The sequence below is a fragment of the Apodemus sylvaticus genome, chromosome 13, assembly GCF_947179515.1.
Source record: "Apodemus sylvaticus chromosome 13, mApoSyl1.1, whole genome shotgun sequence".
Lineage (NCBI taxonomy): Eukaryota > Metazoa > Chordata > Mammalia > Rodentia > Muridae > Apodemus > Apodemus sylvaticus.
In genome coordinates this window covers 95,754,598-95,774,731 of record NC_067484.1, presented here as the reverse complement: position 1 = coordinate 95,774,731, position 20,134 = coordinate 95,754,598, and the positions used below count along the sequence as shown (strand labels likewise).

General features: G+C 41.2%; 1 protein-coding gene across 1 annotated transcript in view; it reads left to right on the top strand.

Moving 5' to 3' along the window:
* Colec12 (collectin subfamily member 12) overlaps positions 1 to 20,134 on the top strand; it is a 169,490-nt gene that overhangs the window by 9,377 nt on the left and 139,979 nt on the right. The window contains exon 2 of the mRNA XM_052155719.1: positions 8,412 to 8,462. Coding sequence (XP_052011679.1) covers positions 8,412 to 8,462 — 51 coding nt within the window. The remainder of the gene's footprint in view (positions 1 to 8,411; positions 8,463 to 20,134) is intronic.

Sequence of the window (20,134 nt, the reverse complement as noted above, 5' to 3'; positions counted from 1 at the left end):
CAGAGTCACACAGGGAACTTGTCATTGGAGTAATGGCACAATTTTCATCTTGATAAAATAGTGGTAGAGAAATGTATTTAATGTACCCAAGAACAAAAATTTCCGATGGGTCTGATGATGACAGAACATATTTTTACCAAGTTTAAAGCATTCTTTGCTTTCATTGCTTGCTTGCCTTCATTCCTTTCCTTTTTCTCCCTTTCCTTTCCTTTCCTTTCCCTTTCCTTTCCCTTTCCTTTCCCTTTCCTTTCCTTTCCCTTTCCTTTCCCTTTCCTTTCCTTTCCCTTTCCTTTCCCTTTCCTTTCCCTTTCCTTTCCCTTTCCTTTCCCTTTCCTTTCCCTTTCCTTTCCCTTTCCTTTCCCTTTCCTTTCCCTTTCCTTTCCCTTTCCTTTCCCTTCCCTTTCCTTTCCCTTTCCCTTTCCTTTCCCTTTCCTTTTCCTTTCCTTTTCCTTTCCTTTTCCTTTCCTTTTCCTTTTCCTTTTCTTTTCTTTTCTTTTCTTTTCTTTTTCTTTTCTTTCCTTTCCTTTTTCTTTTTTAGTTCGTTTTTTTTTTTTTTTTTTTTGGATTTGGTTTTTTTCCTTTCTTTCTTTCTTTCCATGGACTGTGCATGCATACATGCATTCATATAACACACAGGCCATACATGTCAAACTCAGAGGGCAACTTGTAGGATTCATTTCTCTCCTTCTACAATATGTGCAGAGCTTGGTGAACCCAACAGTTGACCCTGATAATTTTAGGACTCAGGTTGTTAGGCTCAGTGGCAGGTGTCTTCATCTACTTAGTTCCATTGACTTGATGTCATAATGTTTTTAATGACATGTGTCTCAAATTTAGTGTCCAGTCATTTTTGTTTTGTTTTTTTTCTGTTTCAATTTTTTTGTTTTGTTTTGTTTTTGTTTTTTTGAGACAGGGTTTCTCTGTGTAGCTCTGGATGTCCTAGAACTAGCTCTGTAAACAAGGCTGTCTTGGAACTTAGAGATTTGCCTGAGACTGCCTTCTGAATGCAGGGATTAAATGTACTACCACCCAACTCCAGTGTCCAGTTTTATTCCATCTGTCTTTGTTACTTTTCTACTGCTATGAAAAAGCACCATGACCAAGGCAAATGATGAAAGTAAGCTTTTATTTGAGAGGCAAAGTCAGGTGAATCATCTCTGGGTTCAAGGCCAACCTGGTGTACAGACCGTGTTCCAAGCAGGCCAGGGCTAAACAGAGAAAACACCCCGACTGAGAGGGTGAGGAGTGAGAAGAGAAAGCAAGCAAGCAAACAACTATTATATTGGGTTTATAGTTTCAGAGGGCTACAGTCCATGACTATCATGACGAAGCAAAAATGTAACAGCTGAGAGCTCACATCTTGATTCACAAGCAGGAGACAGAGAGAACACCAGGAATAGTACTAGGCTTTGAAACCTCCCCAAGAGTTACACCTCCTCCAATAAAGTCATACTTCCTAATCCTTTCAAGACAGTTCTAACAAGTGGAGACCAACTATTTATATATATGAGCCTTTGGGGTCCATTTTCCTTCAAACTATCACACCTTCCCCAAATTGCTTCTGTCAGGTATTTTGTTACAGCAATAAGGATATGACCTCCAAGAAATCACAGTCACAACATGTATCAAGACAGATATCTATGTCTAATAAGTTTTTAACCATATGACATTGTAGCAGTATCAATTATCCATTAAGATTTATTTCTATTTATTATTTATAGCTGGGCTACCAATACTTAACTGGTTTCCAGTTTTTGTTTTTACTTGGGATCACACTAAGGAGCTTGAACATGCAAGGCAAATGCTCTGCCATTGAGCTACACTCCTAGCTCCAGTTGGGAATTTTTGTTGTTGTTGTGTTTCTTTTTGTTTTTGTTTTTGCCTGAATATTTGGTATATACTTTCAGTACAAGTCAATGTAGAAATATCATATAACATGAATGAAGCTAATCCCCAAAGAACTTTCAGGGAGGTGGGCAAAATTAAGAAAAGGCATAAGCAACTGTAATTATGGGTAGCAGGTAGGGCGTGCCCTAGGTGAGGATTAGGGTGTCAGGTTAGGGATGGGGATATTTTCTTTTGGAGGACAGATTTGAACTGATTGATAAAATAGTGATAGAAAATACATTTAATTTACTCAAGAACAAAAGTTTCCCATGGGTCCAATGATGATGACAGAACATATTTTTTAAAAAGTATTAAATATTTAATTTAACATATAAATTTTAATAATTAAAAATTTAAAAAATATTTTTAAGCAAGCCTTCTTTGTTTCTTTCCTTCTTTCCATGTGAGTGTGCATGCATACATGTGTATAATACACAGGCCATGGCACGTATGTTAAAATCAGAGGGCAACTCTCCCCATGGTGGGGGACCTGAAAGGAAAAAAAAAAAAAACTGGGCATGGTAGCACACTTTTTAATGCCAGCACTTGGGAAGTAGAGGCAGGTCTCTGTTAGTTTAAGGCCATCCCAGTATCCTGAGTTCCAGGACAACTAAGGAGACCTAGAGAAAAAAACAAAAACAAAGACAAAAAAAAAAAAAAAAAAAAAAAAAAAGAGGAGGAGATATCAGCTTCCACCTCTTGGTGTCTCCTGGCTGGTAACTGATGAGTGACCATGCCTTCCCACTATGGTGGACAGTACCCTCAAACCATGACTCAAATAGACCCTTAAATCTTTGATTGAAAAAAGTGGCTAATACAATGTCATTGAAGAAAATGTCTTCAAAGAAAAGCAGAGGATGAAATTGGGTTACTGTGATATCAAGTGTGATTGATATTCTAGGCATAAGAAGATCAGATTCAAAGTTCTCCCAGGTGCTGATGGTATGACCATCTCTCCCATCTACTAAGCTAAGGGAGAAGGATCACAAGTTCAAGGCCACTCTAGGCAATTTAGTGAAAGTGGGTCTGCCATCCCACTTGTAGAATGCTTGCCAAGAACATATGTACTCATAAGAGGAATTACAGGCACTTGCCCCACAAAAGTTTCACCAACCTTGGTAATTGCTTTGAATGTTGCTTTAATATAACTTAAAATAATCTAAACCTTAATTTCAAAACAATAATAAATACTTTGGACAAGCAATACTCTTTACACATAATTTTTGGAGGATTTCATAAGCATTTATATCATTTCCATCTTCCCTCTTCCCCCTCCAACTTCTCTCACATCCTCCTATTCTCTCTCAAATTGATAGCATCTTTTAAAATTATTGTTACACATATACCATACATAACACCCCATTTAGTGTTGCTCATATTTCCATTTGTGTTTAGGGCTGGCCACTAGGGATTCAATAACTCATCCCTGGAAAAAAACTGATTTTCCGTTCTCTATAGCCATTGATTGCCTATAGTTCTCAACTAGGAATGGGGCCGTGTGAAGTTTTTCACATCTTATTGGCATGTCAACTGATGATGTCATTGTCCAGGTCTTGTTTAAGTAGCCATATTGCTGAGATTTCATGGGTTCATCTTTCCTGTTATATCTAGAAGACACTGTCTCAGAGCAGGCATCTTGGTCCCTTCCTGTTCTGTGATGTTCCCAGATCTTTAGAAATAGGGCTGTGCTATAGAGGTAATAACTGAGGTTGGGGACCCTAGAGTCACTTATTTTGACTCTTATTTTGACCAGTATGGGTTGCTATAATCGTCTGCATCACCACAAAAAGAAGCTTCTTCAAGGGAACTACAATTATATGTGGATATAAGGAATATACTTAGAATACAGTTAGAAATTATATTGATTTAGTAAGTTTTCCTTCAGTGTCTTTGAAAATTTCATCCAGGTATATTTGGTTAGATTTACAGGACTAGGCATGAATTTCCTCCTATTGAGAGGACCCCAAGTCCAATTAGACAGCTGTTGGTTACCCACAAGACAAAAGTGCCACTATTGCACCACTGGGGATAGCTTGCTGGACCAGTCTTTGTTGTAGTTTGTAGGCTAAACAGGGGCTGGGGCAACTGATTGTTTCTCCTCTCTTGGTTGCCTATATAGCACCTTCAGGTGCTATAATAGCCAGGAATCTTGAAGAACAGAAGTTCTAGAATGAATTTTCACTCATACACACACATACACACATATACATATTATATAGACAACATACATGACTTATTAGAATGGCTTACAAGCTGTTGTCCAGCTAGTCCAACAATGGCTGTCTACCAATGAAAGGTCCAAGAATCAAGTAGTTTAGTCCATGAGGCTGAATATTTCAGCTGCTCGTCAATATATGGCAGATTTCCAAAGAAGTTGGCTCTGATGCCAGTGAAGGAATGGACTTTGTAGCAAGAGCTAGAACAAGCAGGCAAAGAGAACTAGCTTCCTCCTTCATGTCCTTTATATATAGACTGCAGAAGGATGACCCAGATTAAAGGTGTATTTTCCCATCTCAAAAGATCCATACTAAAAGTGGGTCTTCCACATCAAATAAAGAAAAACAAAATTCTTCAGAGGTATACCCAGCTGCTTGTGTTAATTCCAGATTTAATCAAGTTGACAACCAAGAATAGTCATGAATAGTATGTGAACTAGTCCTTGGAGGATTCCAGGTTAGCCAAGTCAGGGATAGTAGCCTATGTCATTTTGGGAGTCTTCTGAACTCAGATGATCAACATGCAAAGCACTGGGAATCTTGTCAGGTAGTCTATGGCCCCTGAGGAAGAGCATCATCCCCAATATAGTATAACTCCATATATGTATGTATGTATATATGGGTGACTGTACATACTCTATATACATATGTACACCTATACATATGATCACATACAGGCAAATGCATATACATATTTCTAAACACATTCATGTATTTCAAACACATATATGTATTTCTAAGCAAAGGATATAGCTCAGAGGTTGAGTGCTTGTCCTAGGCTGAATTATCAGTCCTGGGGAAAAGACAGACGAGAAATCTCCTGAAATAATGCTATAGCTTTTCAGCTTGTTTTGGAGAGTGAGAAGCAAATCCAAGGCCTTATACATACTAAGCCTATATTCTATCACTGAGCCACACCCTCATCCCATATACCTTTGATTATTGCCAACTATCTCTTTTGTTGTTGGGTTTTTTAGTTGTAAATGGTTGGTTGGTTTTTGGAAGCAGGGTCTCCTGTCACCTAGGGTTGCCTCATAGTTACTATGTGCCCAAAGATAACCTTGAATATATGTTCCTCCTGCCTCCACCTCCCAAGTTCCTTAACAATTGTCTTCCCTCAGAGACTGTTGATAAAATTTCCCAGATGCTCAGTTAGCAAATAGTCAAGCTTATGACTTGGTTAGGCATCTAGGAATGTCAGGAAAAACAAAATTTCAAAGGCTGATGGGCCTTGCAAATTCAAACTAGATCAGGGTACAAAAGTCATAGAAAAGAGAATGAATAGTTTGTATTTTTGTACATTCTAAAGGGCAAAAGACTATGGTGAGCTCCTAAACTACTAAAGTTTCAGTTACGATAAATAGCTCTACCTGACCTGATAGTAATGCCACTTTCTCAGGAGGCTGAGACAGGAGGATCACAAATTCAAGGCCAGCCTGGGCTACATGGTGAGTTCAAGGTCAGCTTGAGTAACTTAGTCTAAAAATGAAAGTAACTTATTTAAAAAAAAAAAAAAAGTAAAAATCAGGCAGGGGATATGGCTCAGTCCAAGAGAGCTCACTTAGCACATACTGGGCTTTGGTTGGATCCCCAGGACTATAAACAACCAATAATTATGTGCAGTATTATGTTCTGTTCTCAAAATCTTTTTTTTCTCATGTTTTATGGAGCAAGCTATTTGTACTAGGTTGTCTTTTTTCTTTCTTTCTTTTTTTTTTAAATGGATGGTTGTGGGCTACCATGTGGTTGCTGGAATTTGAACTCAGGACCTTTGGAAGAGCAGTCAGTGCACTTAACTGCTGAGCCATCTCTCCAGCCCCTAGGTTGTCTTATCGTCCAGTGCCCACAAAGGTAATGCATGAAAGCCAGTCTTTGCAGCCTTATCTCTTCACAGCTTGCCACACTCTGAAATGTGTTTTGTTTTTATTTTCTCACCTTTTTTGTCCCTGAAAGGAGCAGTGTTGCTTTCCCATAGCTCATATTGTGTAACTATGATGTGTGCCTTGCTACCTAGGGCCAGTTGTGGACAGCATAGAACCTCTGAATCCCTTGGAACTCTTTACATAGACCAGGCTGGTCTTGAATTCCTAGTGGCTTTTTCTCCTTTGCTTTCTGAATGTTGGGTATAAGTATGAGCTACCATACATGGCTCACCTTTTTTTCCGTTTCTCCTTCTCCTCCTCTTCCTTTATGTGTTTAAAGTTATGTGTTTGTATGTCTTTGTGTGGGGTTTGTGCTCATGAGTGCAGTTCCTAGAGAGGCCAGAAGAAGGCATAAGATTTCCTGCCCTGAATTACAGGCAGTTGTGACTCATCCTATGTGAATGCTGGAAAACAAATTCTGGTCTTCTGCAAAAGCAAATGCTTAATTGACTTTGCAAGGTAGGAAAGGAGGATTCTACAGATTAACTTTATCTTCCTCTGTATTTAAAAATACAGAGGAAGATAAAGTTAAACAGTCTCCTGCGTCCCACCTCAAGGCCTTCAGATCTATCAGGTGTCATTTTCCAAACCCCTTTCCCTCACAAAGAAAACATGGAAAACAACTGATTTAAGACATTTCTGTACAAAGACCCTTCTTGATAATCCCCATCAGAAGTTACTACAGAACTTTATGGGAATCTTCACATCTCATAGAATTCTGTTAATGTTCAGAGTTGTATGCAATAAACAAATGTTGGAAGAATGGTGAATCTTTTTGGGATGAGAGTTAAGACCAAAAGTAGGATATTTTCTTTGAGCTGAAATGCGGGTGGGTATTTTTTCCTCTAGCCCCTCACTGCTTCCTTCAGCTCCTCACTGGATTCTCTAGTTCCTCACTGCATCCTTCAGCTCCTCACTGGATTCTCTAGTTCCTCACTGCATTCTTCAGCCCCTCACTGTGCATCCTTAAGCCCCTCACTGCATCCTTCAGCTCCTTACCATATTCTTCAGTCCTTCAACTGTGTCCTTTAGTCTCTCAATGATTCTTTTAGCTCTTCACTATTTCCAACACAGTTCTGGGTGTTAAACTCAGATCTTCATGCTTGTAGGGCAAGCATTTGACCAACTGAGCTAGCTCTTCAGCCTTAGAAACTGTATTTTAATTTTAACTTTGGGGTTTTCCCTAAGCTAATGATATGCAGTACAGTCTTTTTGGCAATGCTGGGCAGCAGCAGCAACCCTATCATCACAATGAAAACAATCAATACAGTGTGCTGAGTTATAGGCACTTGTAAGCCACTTGTAGGTGCTGGGAATTAAACTTGGTCTTCTGTAAGAATAGTAAGTGCTCTTAACTGCTGAACCATTTTTTAGCTGCCTACTATATTTTTAAGCTATGATGTTGGGTTGCTTCCTTCTAACTATATCTAAATAGGATATATTAAACCTATAATGCTTTTAACACATGATAAGTTTATTAGGATATAGCCCTATTTGTTGTAAATAGAAGAATGTGTATTTGATCAGGGCTTCTGGTAATGACATGGCCTGACAGTATCTTTACAGTACTTGCTCTCTCTAGACCCTTCTCTGGTATAAATACAATGAGCAGCTCTTGGTCTTTGGGTGAGGAATCTTGTCATTTCTGAGTTCAGATGACTTGATGGCTCTTGGTAGGAAGAGCTGATTTATCTTGGCTGATAAATCTCTTGTCACTTCTGTGAGTCTATGTCTAGAAACTACAGAAGCACCACCTGTTGTCAGGCTGGGAACCTCAGTTATCTTACAGAAGAATGGGGAAGATCCTCATTGTAATTTCAAGATCAATCGTGGGGTTCTGAGATGCTGCAATAGTTGTTGAGAGTATCTAAAGGGGACAGCTTGAGCTATCCCTTAACTTAGATTAGACAATTGGTTAATTCTGCCATTCATTCACCAACATTTTATTAAGCCCCTGCTCTTCAGCAAGCATAATTATAATCAGTGGGGGTTTATTTATGTCCATCTACACAGAAAGTACAATGATAGCAGTGAACATACATGTCCTCACATGTATACACATATGAACAAGTGAAGAAGATATCAGAGAGTAATGCTGAAATGAATGGGTCTGATAGAGAGAGGCTGGATGGTCCAGGAGTTGAAGTTAGCTAGGGCCTGGATTGGTAGCCATTATTAAGAAGGAAAAGCATTCTAGCCAATGCAGAGGGCCAATGATCCTCCTCAGAAAGCAAGGCGAGGTCCAGGAGCAGAAGGAAAACCATAGTGATTGGCATCTTAAAGAAGAGAAAGGTGTTGCTGGTTGGGATCAGGACAGTTGCATCCTGTCCCCATTCTGTGCTATTGTGCCTTTGCCAGGGCTAACACTCTGTGTTTTCTTCTACAGACGACTTTGCAGAGGAAGAGGAGGTGCAGTCCTTCGGTTACAAGAGGTTTGGTAAGTCTTGGCAAAGCTTGGTTTCTTCTCCTCACTTAGTCTAGGATGCAGTAACAGACTTTTACTGTGGTAACATAATGAGACCAACACAAGTGAACTGTTGGGACTTTGATGTTCAATTGCAGTTCATAAAGCTTCTATGTGACAGGTGGATGGATGACTGTACAACTTTGAGGGTTTGTGGAACAAGAGCTGCATCCAAGCAAAGGGAAGTGATGTGATGTTTGTGTGTCTGCTGAATACAGACTATAGACAGCTCAGCTGCCAAAAAGTTTGGGAATGGGAAATCTGTGACCAGAAAGGAGCAGAACACTAAGAAAGTCCCTCTGCTGGTATTCACAAACCATCTCTTCCTGTGTCTTGCCTATTCCTAGGCCTTACACTCATAAATTAGTATTAGATGAATGGGAGGGAAACTTCTTCCAGGAACCCAACTTAGTAAGAATACTATGGGAGTCTAGGTAATGCCCCCCTAAAGGTATTAGCATCTGTATCCCTGGAAACTGAGGTTATATGACAAAAAAGACAAGCCATGATTAAACTGAAGAGTTTGGGATGGAACACCAGTTCCCTAATTGCCACAAAGTGTCTTATAAAAAGGAGGCACAGGGAAACTTGTTATCAGACTGGTGTTTCCAACTGCCTGAAGCAGAATTGGAAGGGTCGTGAAGTCAAGGAATTCTGGTAGCTTCTAGATGCTTAAGAAGGCAAGGGAGTGGATTTTTCCTCTAGAGCGTCCAGTGGGAGAGCAGTCTATATGACCTCTTTATTTGAGCCATTTGAAGCTGACTTCATATCATAAGAGGAGAAAGTGTCATGTTCAAGCCTCCCTGTTTGTAGGAACATGTTACAGTAGCCACAGAGAATTAGCACCTACCCTCTGTCTCCCCGTTACATTACTTGTGATCTCTGCTCTTGTATAATAAATAGAATGCAAGGTCAGAACACATTTAGTTAGTGCCAGATATCCATGCATTAGGACCAATTTTCATGCACTCTTGGCTTTTAGTTACTTTTGTGAGGGCTGACACAGGCAACTCCATTTTGTTGGTACGATACATGATTTTTGCCATGAAGGTTAGACTGCCCTCAAACGTATAATGCTTCTATATTCCAAGTGCTGAGTTTTCATACAAGTGTTACTATATCGAGCTTGACTTCATTTAGATTTGCTAGAACCTTAAGGGAAGAAATACATGATGTGTGTGGTAACTGTTCCAGCAGCCATAGGGAACTCTTACCCTTCCATCTACTCAGCTACAGTACTCAATCGCCACTCAGACCAAGCTTTTCAGGCTCTCCAGTGTGGCTGAGAAACATCAGTAAAGAAGTGCTGCTCCATCCACACAGTTCAGGGGCATGAAGGAAACAGCTTGTTTTTGTGCCTTGGTCATAAGAAATAAAGAAGGGTGAGTGGGGTGGGCGAGTGTGTGGGGGAATAATAAAGAGATTCTAAATATTTCCTATTACTTGAAACATCCTGGCTGAACTTTGATTAAAGTTAACAGCCCCCAGCTGCTCTTGCTCCATAAGTGTAGCATTCTTTTTCCATCTGGAGCTAGCATACTTCTGTGTTTCTTCCTGAGAAAAGAAATGAAGCTTTAATATGGCAACACAGCTATACAAGGGCCATAATTCTCCATTCATGCCCTAGCAGAGAAACCTGGACCCTGGCCCTCCCTACCTCCACCACATAGCAGCAGGTTTCCGGTCCATACCATGTGCTGTTCTGATTTTCCTTAGGGTGAGTCACTAAGAAGGATAGTAGTAGAACTGAAGAGAAAACCAAGAATTACAAAAGAGCACAAAGCATGAACTAGAAATATTGGGATGACTATATGTTTTGGAATCAGTAGATATGTGAAGAATTGAAAGAGGGTTTGAGAAGATCTCTTGTAGTCCAGGCTGGCCACAGATTTGCTATAAAGCAGAATGCATATTTGATCCCCAGACTTCCAAGTGCTGGGGTTACAGGTATGTGCCAGCCTGCCTGGCTGAGAAAACGTGGAGTAGACATGCATGCCTGTAATTCTAATAATTCCTAAGGTTGAGGCAGGAGGATCACTGTGGGTTAAAATGGTGGCCTGAGTCTGGCCAGGGCTCTGGCCACAAGGCCAGGTGGACACGGGTAGTTAGACTGCGCACACCCCATGCCACAAAAGGGCAGGCGTTGGGCAGTGAGAAGCCACAGGACCTTGCTGGGGGTGGGAAGGGCAGTCTGGGGTCCTTGGGGAACCGGTGGAGCTGGGCTCATGGGTCCCCGGGCCGCGCGGGAGGTCAGACTGGTTCTCAGTCTTGGGCACCGTAGCTGGATGCTATGGAAGAGCTGAGAACTGGGGTGGGTGTGGGGGTGCGGGCTGCCTCTAGCCCAGGAAAAGCGCGGGGAGGAGAACTCTGGCTTGGCAGAGACTGCGCCTGGAAGCACAGAGGCTGTGCCTGGAAGCACAGAGGCTGCCTGTGTGAGACCAGACTTGGTTCTTGAGAGGGAGACCTGCTCCATTAGACAGTCCAGGTTTTAGGGCATTTATTGGAGGAAGGCAGAGAGAGGGAGAAAGGAAGTAGAGGCAGGCCATGGCCGTGTGGAGAGGGGCAAAGGGAAAAGAGCCCAAGAGGACAAGAGTAAGAGTAAGGGAGGCAAAAGAGTAAGAGAGGGAGGAGGGAGCAAACAGCCCCTTTTATAGTGGGCCAGGCCTACCTGGCTGTTTCCAGGTAATTGTGGGGAGGAGCATACCTGACTGTTACTAGGTAGCTGTGGGGGTGGAGTCCAGACAGACTATCAGGAGCTTGGGGGCATTGCCCTATCTGACTGATGGCCAGAGAATTATGGGGCTGAGGGTCTCGTGTTAGGAGCCTAGTGTCTGGGAGCATGGCAAATGGCCTTCCATCCCTTCCAGAATTATCTGCTGGGTCTCTGGGGTTTAAACCTACCTTGACCAGAAAACAGGCTGCCTTTCACAGTCCCACAGATCACAAGTTCACCCTAGTTAGACCTTGACTCTAAGTATAAAATCTTAAAAAGGTATAGGAATACCTTTTTAAGGTGTTAGAGCCCTAGCAGCTAGCAGACATGAAGACCTAGGTTCATTCCCTAGTACTACAGTATAAAAACATTAAGCAAACAAAAATTAAGGTTACAGAATTAAAAGGTGACACAGAAAACATTCAGTTAATTTTATGACCACATTACTAGTTAGGAGGGTGGGGAGCTAGTGCAAAAATAAAAATTAGCACATTTTTAAAAGAATTTTAGTTTATGGGGTTAAATTACACACTGCATTTGCCAACTGGTGACTCAGAGTCTCCTCATGTAATGAACTGAGAAATGTCCAGAGAGCATAACAGAAAGGAGGAAGAGAGTAAATGGTACCAGACAGAAAATTTGGGCACAAGTTGAGCTGAGAAACCTTGAGGTTCCTAAGTCTGGCATGGTGGCACACATCCTTTATCCCAACACTTGGTGGATGCAGGAGGACCAAGAGTTCAATAGGCCAGCTCCATAAAATCCTATCTCAAAACAAACAAGCAAACCATCCAACAAAAGGAAAAGAAAGATGATTCTGCTGAGGAGTTTTTGGGTTGTGTTTATTCTCCCCACACCCTTCCCTTCTCCCTCTTGCTTGGACTCCACTCACTTGGGGTCCCTGCTTGCTTCGGTGCATAGCCTTTTTATTTGTTTCTCATTATGGATGGTTGTGAGCCACCATGTGGTTGCTGGAATTTGAACTCATGACCTCCGGAAGAGCAGTCAGTGCTCTTAATCGCTGAGCCATCTCACTAGCCCTGGGTTGTGTTTCTAAAAATTAATGAAGTCTTCTTCCATAACACTGGAGTAGAAAACTGCCTTTAATTCCAGATGTAGAAGATAAGATGTGGATACATTGAGTCCTTAGTCAAGTGAATGAGCTGGATCTGAGGTTAGAAAAGTCTTGAGTTTTCTCTCAGGCTAGTGTCTGGGGATAGGATTTCACATTAGGTTGAGGAGACATCTTCTGTGCCTGAGAAGAGCATCGTGCAGCTTAGGAACCCTAACATGGGTCTAGCATCCCTATCTAGGCTTCCCACCGGGGAAGCCTGGGCACTTTGAACAGGTTCTAGAACTCTAAATTCTTAAAAAAGGTAAATAGATTTTCAGTGTAGTCAGTGAATGCAACAGAGCCATAGAGCCTATTTCCTTAGGCGTTTTAGGGTTGAACAATCTCTTTGCAGTCAGTTGATGGGGTCTAAAAGGTGGAAAGTGTTTGTCTACATGTGGGGCAACCTGATGGGCCCTTCCCCTGTTGATACTCATTACTGGAAAACACTTGTTGATGCTTGTGAGCCTCAACATCCTACCCTATAAGTTGTTGACACCATCAAAGTAGGGTAAGTCTACCATGCAGAGCTTTGGTGCAGAGGGGTCCTGGTACAAAGGTGCTGGATAGGTACTGTGCTATATTTTACACTTGTGAAATTTGGGGCTATTAGCACTCTTGGCATTTTTGTACACCAGTTCAGAACATCTGAGTGTAAAACCTCATTCCTAAGGAGTTGGAAGTGGTATGACTTTGCCTCCAAATATGGCTGTTGTGTTGGCTTTCATTTTTGCAAAAAGAAACTGGATACCATAGAGAGTTATATTATTGTTTTATTTTAGAGATGTCTTATTTATACAAATAAAATAAAAACAACTTGAATGACATACAGATGAGCCAGGGGTTAATTATTCTCAGATAATTACAAAGTGGGCTTTTAAAAAGATATTCATTATTACTCAGAAACATTTATTGTGCAAGGTCCAGATTCAGCACAAATTACAGTAAGGAAGAAAATTTTTGATCTTTGGTGATCTAGAATATACTGTATCAATTTTTTCTTGTACAGTTATCCCTTGTTCATTTAGAGACTCATTATTACATTTTAGTCTCAACTAGGTCTATTTTCTTTTAGACTGTATGTCAAAGTTGTTCTGTTGTGAATGTCTAAAAATAATGACAGAGGGAAGCCTGACAATTTTGCCACTGATTTGTTACACAATAGAAGCCTCAACAAGAAGAAAGTTTGAAGAGATAATTGAGCATTGTCAGGTTTTAATCAGGCTTGTGAGTCAGCATCTCTTGGCCTCACTCTGCAGAGCTAATTTGTGTAACTATAGTTATAGCTTGACAGAGGGCCTTTTCTGAGCTTTGAGATAGGCATGGGTGGATGCGTGCGTGTGTGTGCGTGTGCGTGTGTGTGTGTGCGCGCGTGTGCGTGTGCGTGTGCGTGTGCGTGTGCGTGTGCGTGTGCGTGTGCGTGTGTGTGTGTGTGTGTGTGTGTTTGAGCATGCAGAGTATCACTGTGTAGCCCAGCTTGACCTCAAGTTTATGGATCTTTCTGTCTTAGTCTCTTATTTGCTGGGATTACAGAAATAAGTTGTTATAGAAGTCCTCTCTGTTTTTATTGCCTCTATTTACTGTAATGATACCTTTTATTTATTCACTAGTCTCTACTTTCTTTCATTTTGTTTTTCCAGTCAGGGTATTCTGTATAGCCTTGGCTATCCTAGAACTGGCTCTGTAGACCAGACTGGCCTTGAACTCACAGTGATTGGTCTGCCTCTGCCTCCTAAATGCCACCACCTGACTGTCTACTTCCTTAAAAGAAGAAAAGAAAAGAAAAAGAAAAGAAAAGAAAAGAAAAGAAAAGAAAAGAAAAGAAAAGAAAAGAGTCATGCTTTCCCTAAAGAGCTAGAGCTGTAACTCAGTGGGAGAGAACTTGTCTGCAGTGCCCCAGGGTTCAGTTTGTAGTGTTACCAAACAGTAATTGTAGAAACAAACCTCTTCATGGCTCTGGGATCCCTCATTATCCCACTTAGGATCACCCTGGATGTCATACATGCTCTCTGCCCCCCATAACCCACTTGACACCTGTCTGTGTTGGGGTATCAGTAGACCAATTTGGTCTCATTAATTGCTTGCAGTGTTGTTTTTAGATGGTGTCCACATTGGAATGATAAAGGGGCAAGAGCTACATGGTTCAGTTTATGAAGAGCAATGTTGCGTGCAGCTTTTGCTACCTTGCTAAGCTTTGGCCCTAGAGAATATTAGATCTGCGGATGAAAAATACAGACACATTGCTTAATTTCAACCTGCCTTCTTGGCTCAACTGTTGGGCACCTCCAGTCTACCCCAGCTAGCGTACCCTTCCCAGTAGTTTTAGCTGATCACCTCTCAACTTTTCCTAGCCTCAGTTGCTCAGCCACCTTCAGTCCCAGCTTAACACCCCAAGATCTCACATAGCTGATTGACTTTTCTCACTCCAAAGCATATAGGAAACTCCTTTCCTCTCTCTCCTGCATTTTTTAGCTTGCCTGTGGGGACCCAGAAGTCCTACCTATTCCACCCGGCTCATTAGCTGCTAGCATCTTTATTGATGGATCAAGGACTAGTCGGAGAACAGGACCAACCCCTACAGAACAAGGGCAAATTTAAGGGTTATAGTGAGTAACTGTGGGCAGCTGAAAACTTTTGCTGTTTGTGTTTTACAAACCAAACTTGGACAAAATTGCTTGGGGGGGAGGGGCGGTGCAATTGGGAGGAATGTTATTAATGACTATGAAAAATATCTGAAAAATCATAAACTGAAATAATAGTAAAATTAAAATGAATGTAGCCTACTATGAAAAACAAGAGGGTTGGTAAAAAAATGAGTGAAAATAGCCCAAAGGAACCACTGAAAAATATTCAGGAGTATAGACTTATAGTCTAGAAGAGGGGTACAATTGAAGGCAGCATGAAGAATGTCCTTGAATCATTTTGTTTATTCACATCTTCATGGGTGTCTTACAGTTATGGTTTCAAATAGGTCTGGCTTTTCAAAATTCCCTTTGAAAAATAATTATGAGCCAGGTGGTGGTGGCATACACCTTTAATCCCAGCACTCAGGAGTCAGAGGCAGGCAGATTTCTGAGAGTTCAAGGCCATGCTGGTAGTCTACAGAGCTACTAGTTCCAGGACAGCCAGGGCTACACAGAGAAACCTGTCCCCCAAAACAAACAAAACAAAATTTAACAACAACAAAAGAATTATGGATTGAACTATTATTATTACTATTATTTTTACTTTAAGAGCTAAGATCTTTGCTATATTGCCCAGACTAACTTGAAATCCTGGGTTTTGAACTCCTACACTCAGCCTTTAAGTGTAGCCAGGACTATAGGTGTGTGTCATCCCCTCCTCTCAGCAAGAACCTTTAACAGGTTACCTCACACAGTCCAAGCTGCCTGACAAGTGGGTGCTCCCCTCCTTTGAGGCCGTTCTGTAAAGGGATAAACTTCAACTTTGAGCTGCTTTTACATAAGAGGCTTACAAAGGCTTACAGAAACAAAATGTCTGGTTTGTTTCATTTATCCTCTTTATTTGAGGATAGAGTCTTGCTATGGGCCTCAAACTTGTGATCCTTCTGTCCCAGACTCCAGAGTACTGGAATTGGAAGTGTGTGTCTTCTACCACATCTGGCTTCAGATACTGAAAAAGCAGGGGCTGGAAATATGGCTCAACAGTTAAGAGTACTTGTTTCTCTTGCAGCAGACCAGGGTTTGGATCCTAGCACTCAAATAGTTGCTCTCAACCAGGGATCTATCTTCTTCTAGCCTTTCTGGGTACTGCATACATATGGTACATAAAATAAAATAAATAACTCTTTAAAAATAAGTAAATAAAAGCATAGAGGACCACTTAGACTTCTGGAAGATTACCACAAATATATGCTGGGAAAAAATTAATTGTAAGCCCTTAGTAAATTTTCATTTCCATTGCAAAAACCCCATGGTTTCTCTCTTTCTCTCTGTGTGTATATGCATGTGTCTGAGTGTCTCTGTATGAGTCTGGGTGTCTTCCTCTGTGTGTGTATATGCATGTGTCTTTGTGTCCTGGTGTGTGTGTATGTGCATGTCGGGATGCCTATGTATAGGTGTGTCTGGGAGAGATGTATGTGTGACTGGGTGTCTCTCTGTGTGTATGTGTATCTTGGAGGAGTTTATGTATATCTGTGTATATATCTGAGTGTGTATCTGGGGATTGACTCTAAGCCCTCTCTTGTACTAAACCCTGCCTGCTATCAGCTACACTCCAACCCAATGCAGACAGCTCTTCCAGATTTTGCCAAAAGGACACTGAGCTATCCTTGTAAAGTTGTTCAAAATGAACTCTTGGACTATTTGGGCTGTTTTTCCTCATCTGGAATTCTTCCTAGAAGCTTGGATTCAGTTTTGAATTTGTAGTGTTGTGTGTCATGTGCCCCCCTTGTGCTACCCCACCACCCCCTCCTTGGGAAGACTGACACCTGGAGTGTTTAGCTGGGCAGTAATGGGAATGTTAGGAATCTAGGAATGTCCTCATTTCCTGTGGGGAGCATCTAATTGAGCCCAGCATGAGGCTGTCCTTTAAGCTGTACCTTTCCCAAACATCTCTGAGTAGAGACAGCACAAGAAAAAAGGCTAAGCCTGTGGGAGACAAGGGCAGGGAACTTGGTTTGACTTGGTGCCCTTTGAAGGGCTGCTTTGAAATGTTCAAAGCCCTTTGCAACACTTAGTGGGAGGGGTTATTGATTCATATCCCTGATTTTATAAGAATTTGGTGTTAAAAAAAAAAAAAAGAATTTGGTGTTAGATTGCATGTGGAGAGGTGGACACCAAATAGGTTCTCAGGCGAAATTTTCCTGGAAGGGGATGACCCATTTTGCTTCTAAGTAGGCAGGTAAGGTTCCTAAAACTAAAAGGGAGTTTCTTGACTGTTTCCTTTTTTCAGATTTTAAGGGGAGATTTCATGTTTTGTACAATTAATGGTATTCACAACCGCATTTGCCAACAGTATCCTTTCACCCCCAGCCCCCACCTTGCAGAGGATTCTTTGGTAGGGTTAGCTCTCTACCTAATCTTTTCTTTTACAAGTAAATGCTAGTCAATGCATTTCCATGTGAAAGACATGTTAAAACCTAGATTTTCTTTTCTCTGTCTTTCTATTAACCATTTTCATATTAAAGAGAGGGCTACATAGCTTTCTAGAGTATCTTTTGTGTGCTCAGCAATTTCAACTTTTTCATTTATTTATTTTTCTTCAGTATTATCCAAGAGAGTTACCCAGGGATTTATAAGGAACTGAAGCATGTGGGTTAAGTAATTCCAAGGGGCCTAGGTTGTGGCTCAGCACTGGAGCATGGGAGCTTAGCATGAGGGAGAGCCTAGGCTCAATTTCTAGTACAAAGAATCCCAAAAGGAGAGAGAGCATCTGACTTCAGAACCCCATGTTCCTTCATAGAGCACCCCAAGATTCTGGGGTTTGAGTAATAATGATATGTGCAGGTAGACTCCACCACCCTTTACACCTGACTTTACATGTGGTAGTCTCTGTCATTGTATGTAGAGTAATGGGCCCTAAGATTTTGAACCATTTTCAGGCCTCACATCCCAACCCCTGTTTTTGTTCATTGATAAATCCCAGGGAAGTGTGGAAGAAAGGGTGGAATAATTGTTTTTTCAACAATTAAGTTGAAGTCAAAAATGGCTTGTTTTTATTTTGGGAAGTATTAGAGAGACGACATCCTCTCAGTTATTTTTCTATCAATAGAGCAAGAGGCTATTAGATTGTTTCCAGCAATTAGTTGAGGAGTGTAGGGTAGAAAAGAGTCATTTGGTAGGTAGTGACTCTAAGCAAATGGAAACCGATGAGCCTTGGAACTTCCCTTAAAGGATTTGAGCTGATTGTTTGGAAGTCTCCTGAGGAGAGAACTGCCTTAGACTATAGAGACCATATAGCCTTCAGTCAAGTTATGAACTAGAGTGACTCTTTCTGTATCACTTTGCCTCTGGTGTCCTTGGGGTCAGGAGGCCAGACTTTAGAGCAGATCACCCTTCTCATGCCAGCTTTACCCCTTACCTGTAAGTCATCATCTGCTCTCAGCCTTACTTTGTTCATCTGCGAAATGGAAATGACATGAACTGGAAATGACATAAGGTGACATGGCCACCTTATGTGGCCAGCATGGCAATGAGAAAACCCATGATACATGTGATAGATCTACAGTAAACTGTGGAGGTGCGTAAAGCTGTCACTGCTCTAACACTCTTGCCTGCTGCCTCCGTGCTTCACATATATTCGTATTTCTTCCTTCCATCAATACCTCACTGTCCTAACTCAGCATTCTCTACCCTGCATTATGGCCATGGTTTGTTCATAGAGTATTAAAGATGTTTGTTTCACAGCGAGGTCTTTTTAACTTAATTTTTTTTTAATTTAAAGACTTGGTGGAAACAAAATATTGTGAAACTGATCTCTTATCCTGAGTCATCACTGCAGTGCTTTTGAAGGAAGGGAGTGTGCTAACAGAGCTGAGCAGCTTCCATGGAGCTTTGGAATGGCATCTTGGCTAAGACTTAACACAGAAAATGGAGCCAGATTACCTGCAGTTTCTATTTTAGCAGAAAGGATAAGCTAGCTTTGGATGAGATAGCCCCTCTGCTGACTGTGGCATCTATGGTGATGCCTAGAGCAGTGTTTTGTGTTAGAAAGAGCTATGGCACTGTAGCAGTGAGTGAGAAGTCACTATTTCTGTGCCACCTTGTGGAGAGCCCAGGAGTTCTCCTGGAAAGGGCTGATGATGCGCCCCTTAGCTGTTTCACTGCTCTGTAGAACAGTGAACTAGGTATGAGCAAATGTAATGGTTTAGTTGTGCTTAGCTTGACTCTTAGTTACTAATCTGTAGTGGAAGGATTAAAATCCTTTAGCCACTATTAGTTATAACTATAGTAGCATGTACTATGATCACCATATTTAGAATTTAATACCACACCATGCAGTGGTCATATAACAGTTTTATTATAAGCAGGTACTTTATAATTTTTTATACTTGTAAAATTATCTTTGTAATGTAGCCCAGGCTGGTTTTTAGCTGAAAATGGCCTTGATTCTGTGCTTTTCCTGCCTCAATCTCCTTAGTATTAAGGTCACAGAAGTATACCACCATGCCCAGCAAAAGATCATGTTTTATGCAGAAGAATGCGAATTGATCCATTCTTATCTCCTTGTACTAAGTTCAACTCCAAGTGGATCAAGGACCTCCACGTAAAACCAGACACACTGAAACTAATAGAAAAGAAACTGGGGAAAACCCTTGAGGACATGGGTACAGGGAAAAAGTTCCTGAACAGAAAACCAATAGCTTATGCTCTAAGATCAAGAATTGACAAATGGGACCTCATAAAATTACAAAGTTTCTGTAAGGCAAAGGACACTGTCAAAAGGACAAAACAGCAACCAACAAACTGGGAAAAGATCTTTCACCAACCCTACATCCGATAGAGGGCTAATATCCAATATATACAAAGAACTCAAGAAGTTAGACCCCAGGGAACCAAATAACCCTATTAAAAATGGGGTACAGATCTAAACAAAGAATTTTCACCTGAAGAAATTTGGATGGCCAAGAAGCACCTTAAGAAATGCTCAACATCATTAGTCATTAGGGAAATGCAAATCAAAACAACCCTGAGATTTCACCTCACACCAGTCAGAATGGCTAAGGTCAAAAACTCAGGAGACAGCAGGTGTTGGCAAGGATGTGGAGAAAGAGGAACACTCCTCCACTGCTGGTGGGATTGCAAGATGGTACAACCACTATGGAAATTAGACTGGTGTTTCCTCAGAAAACTGGACATG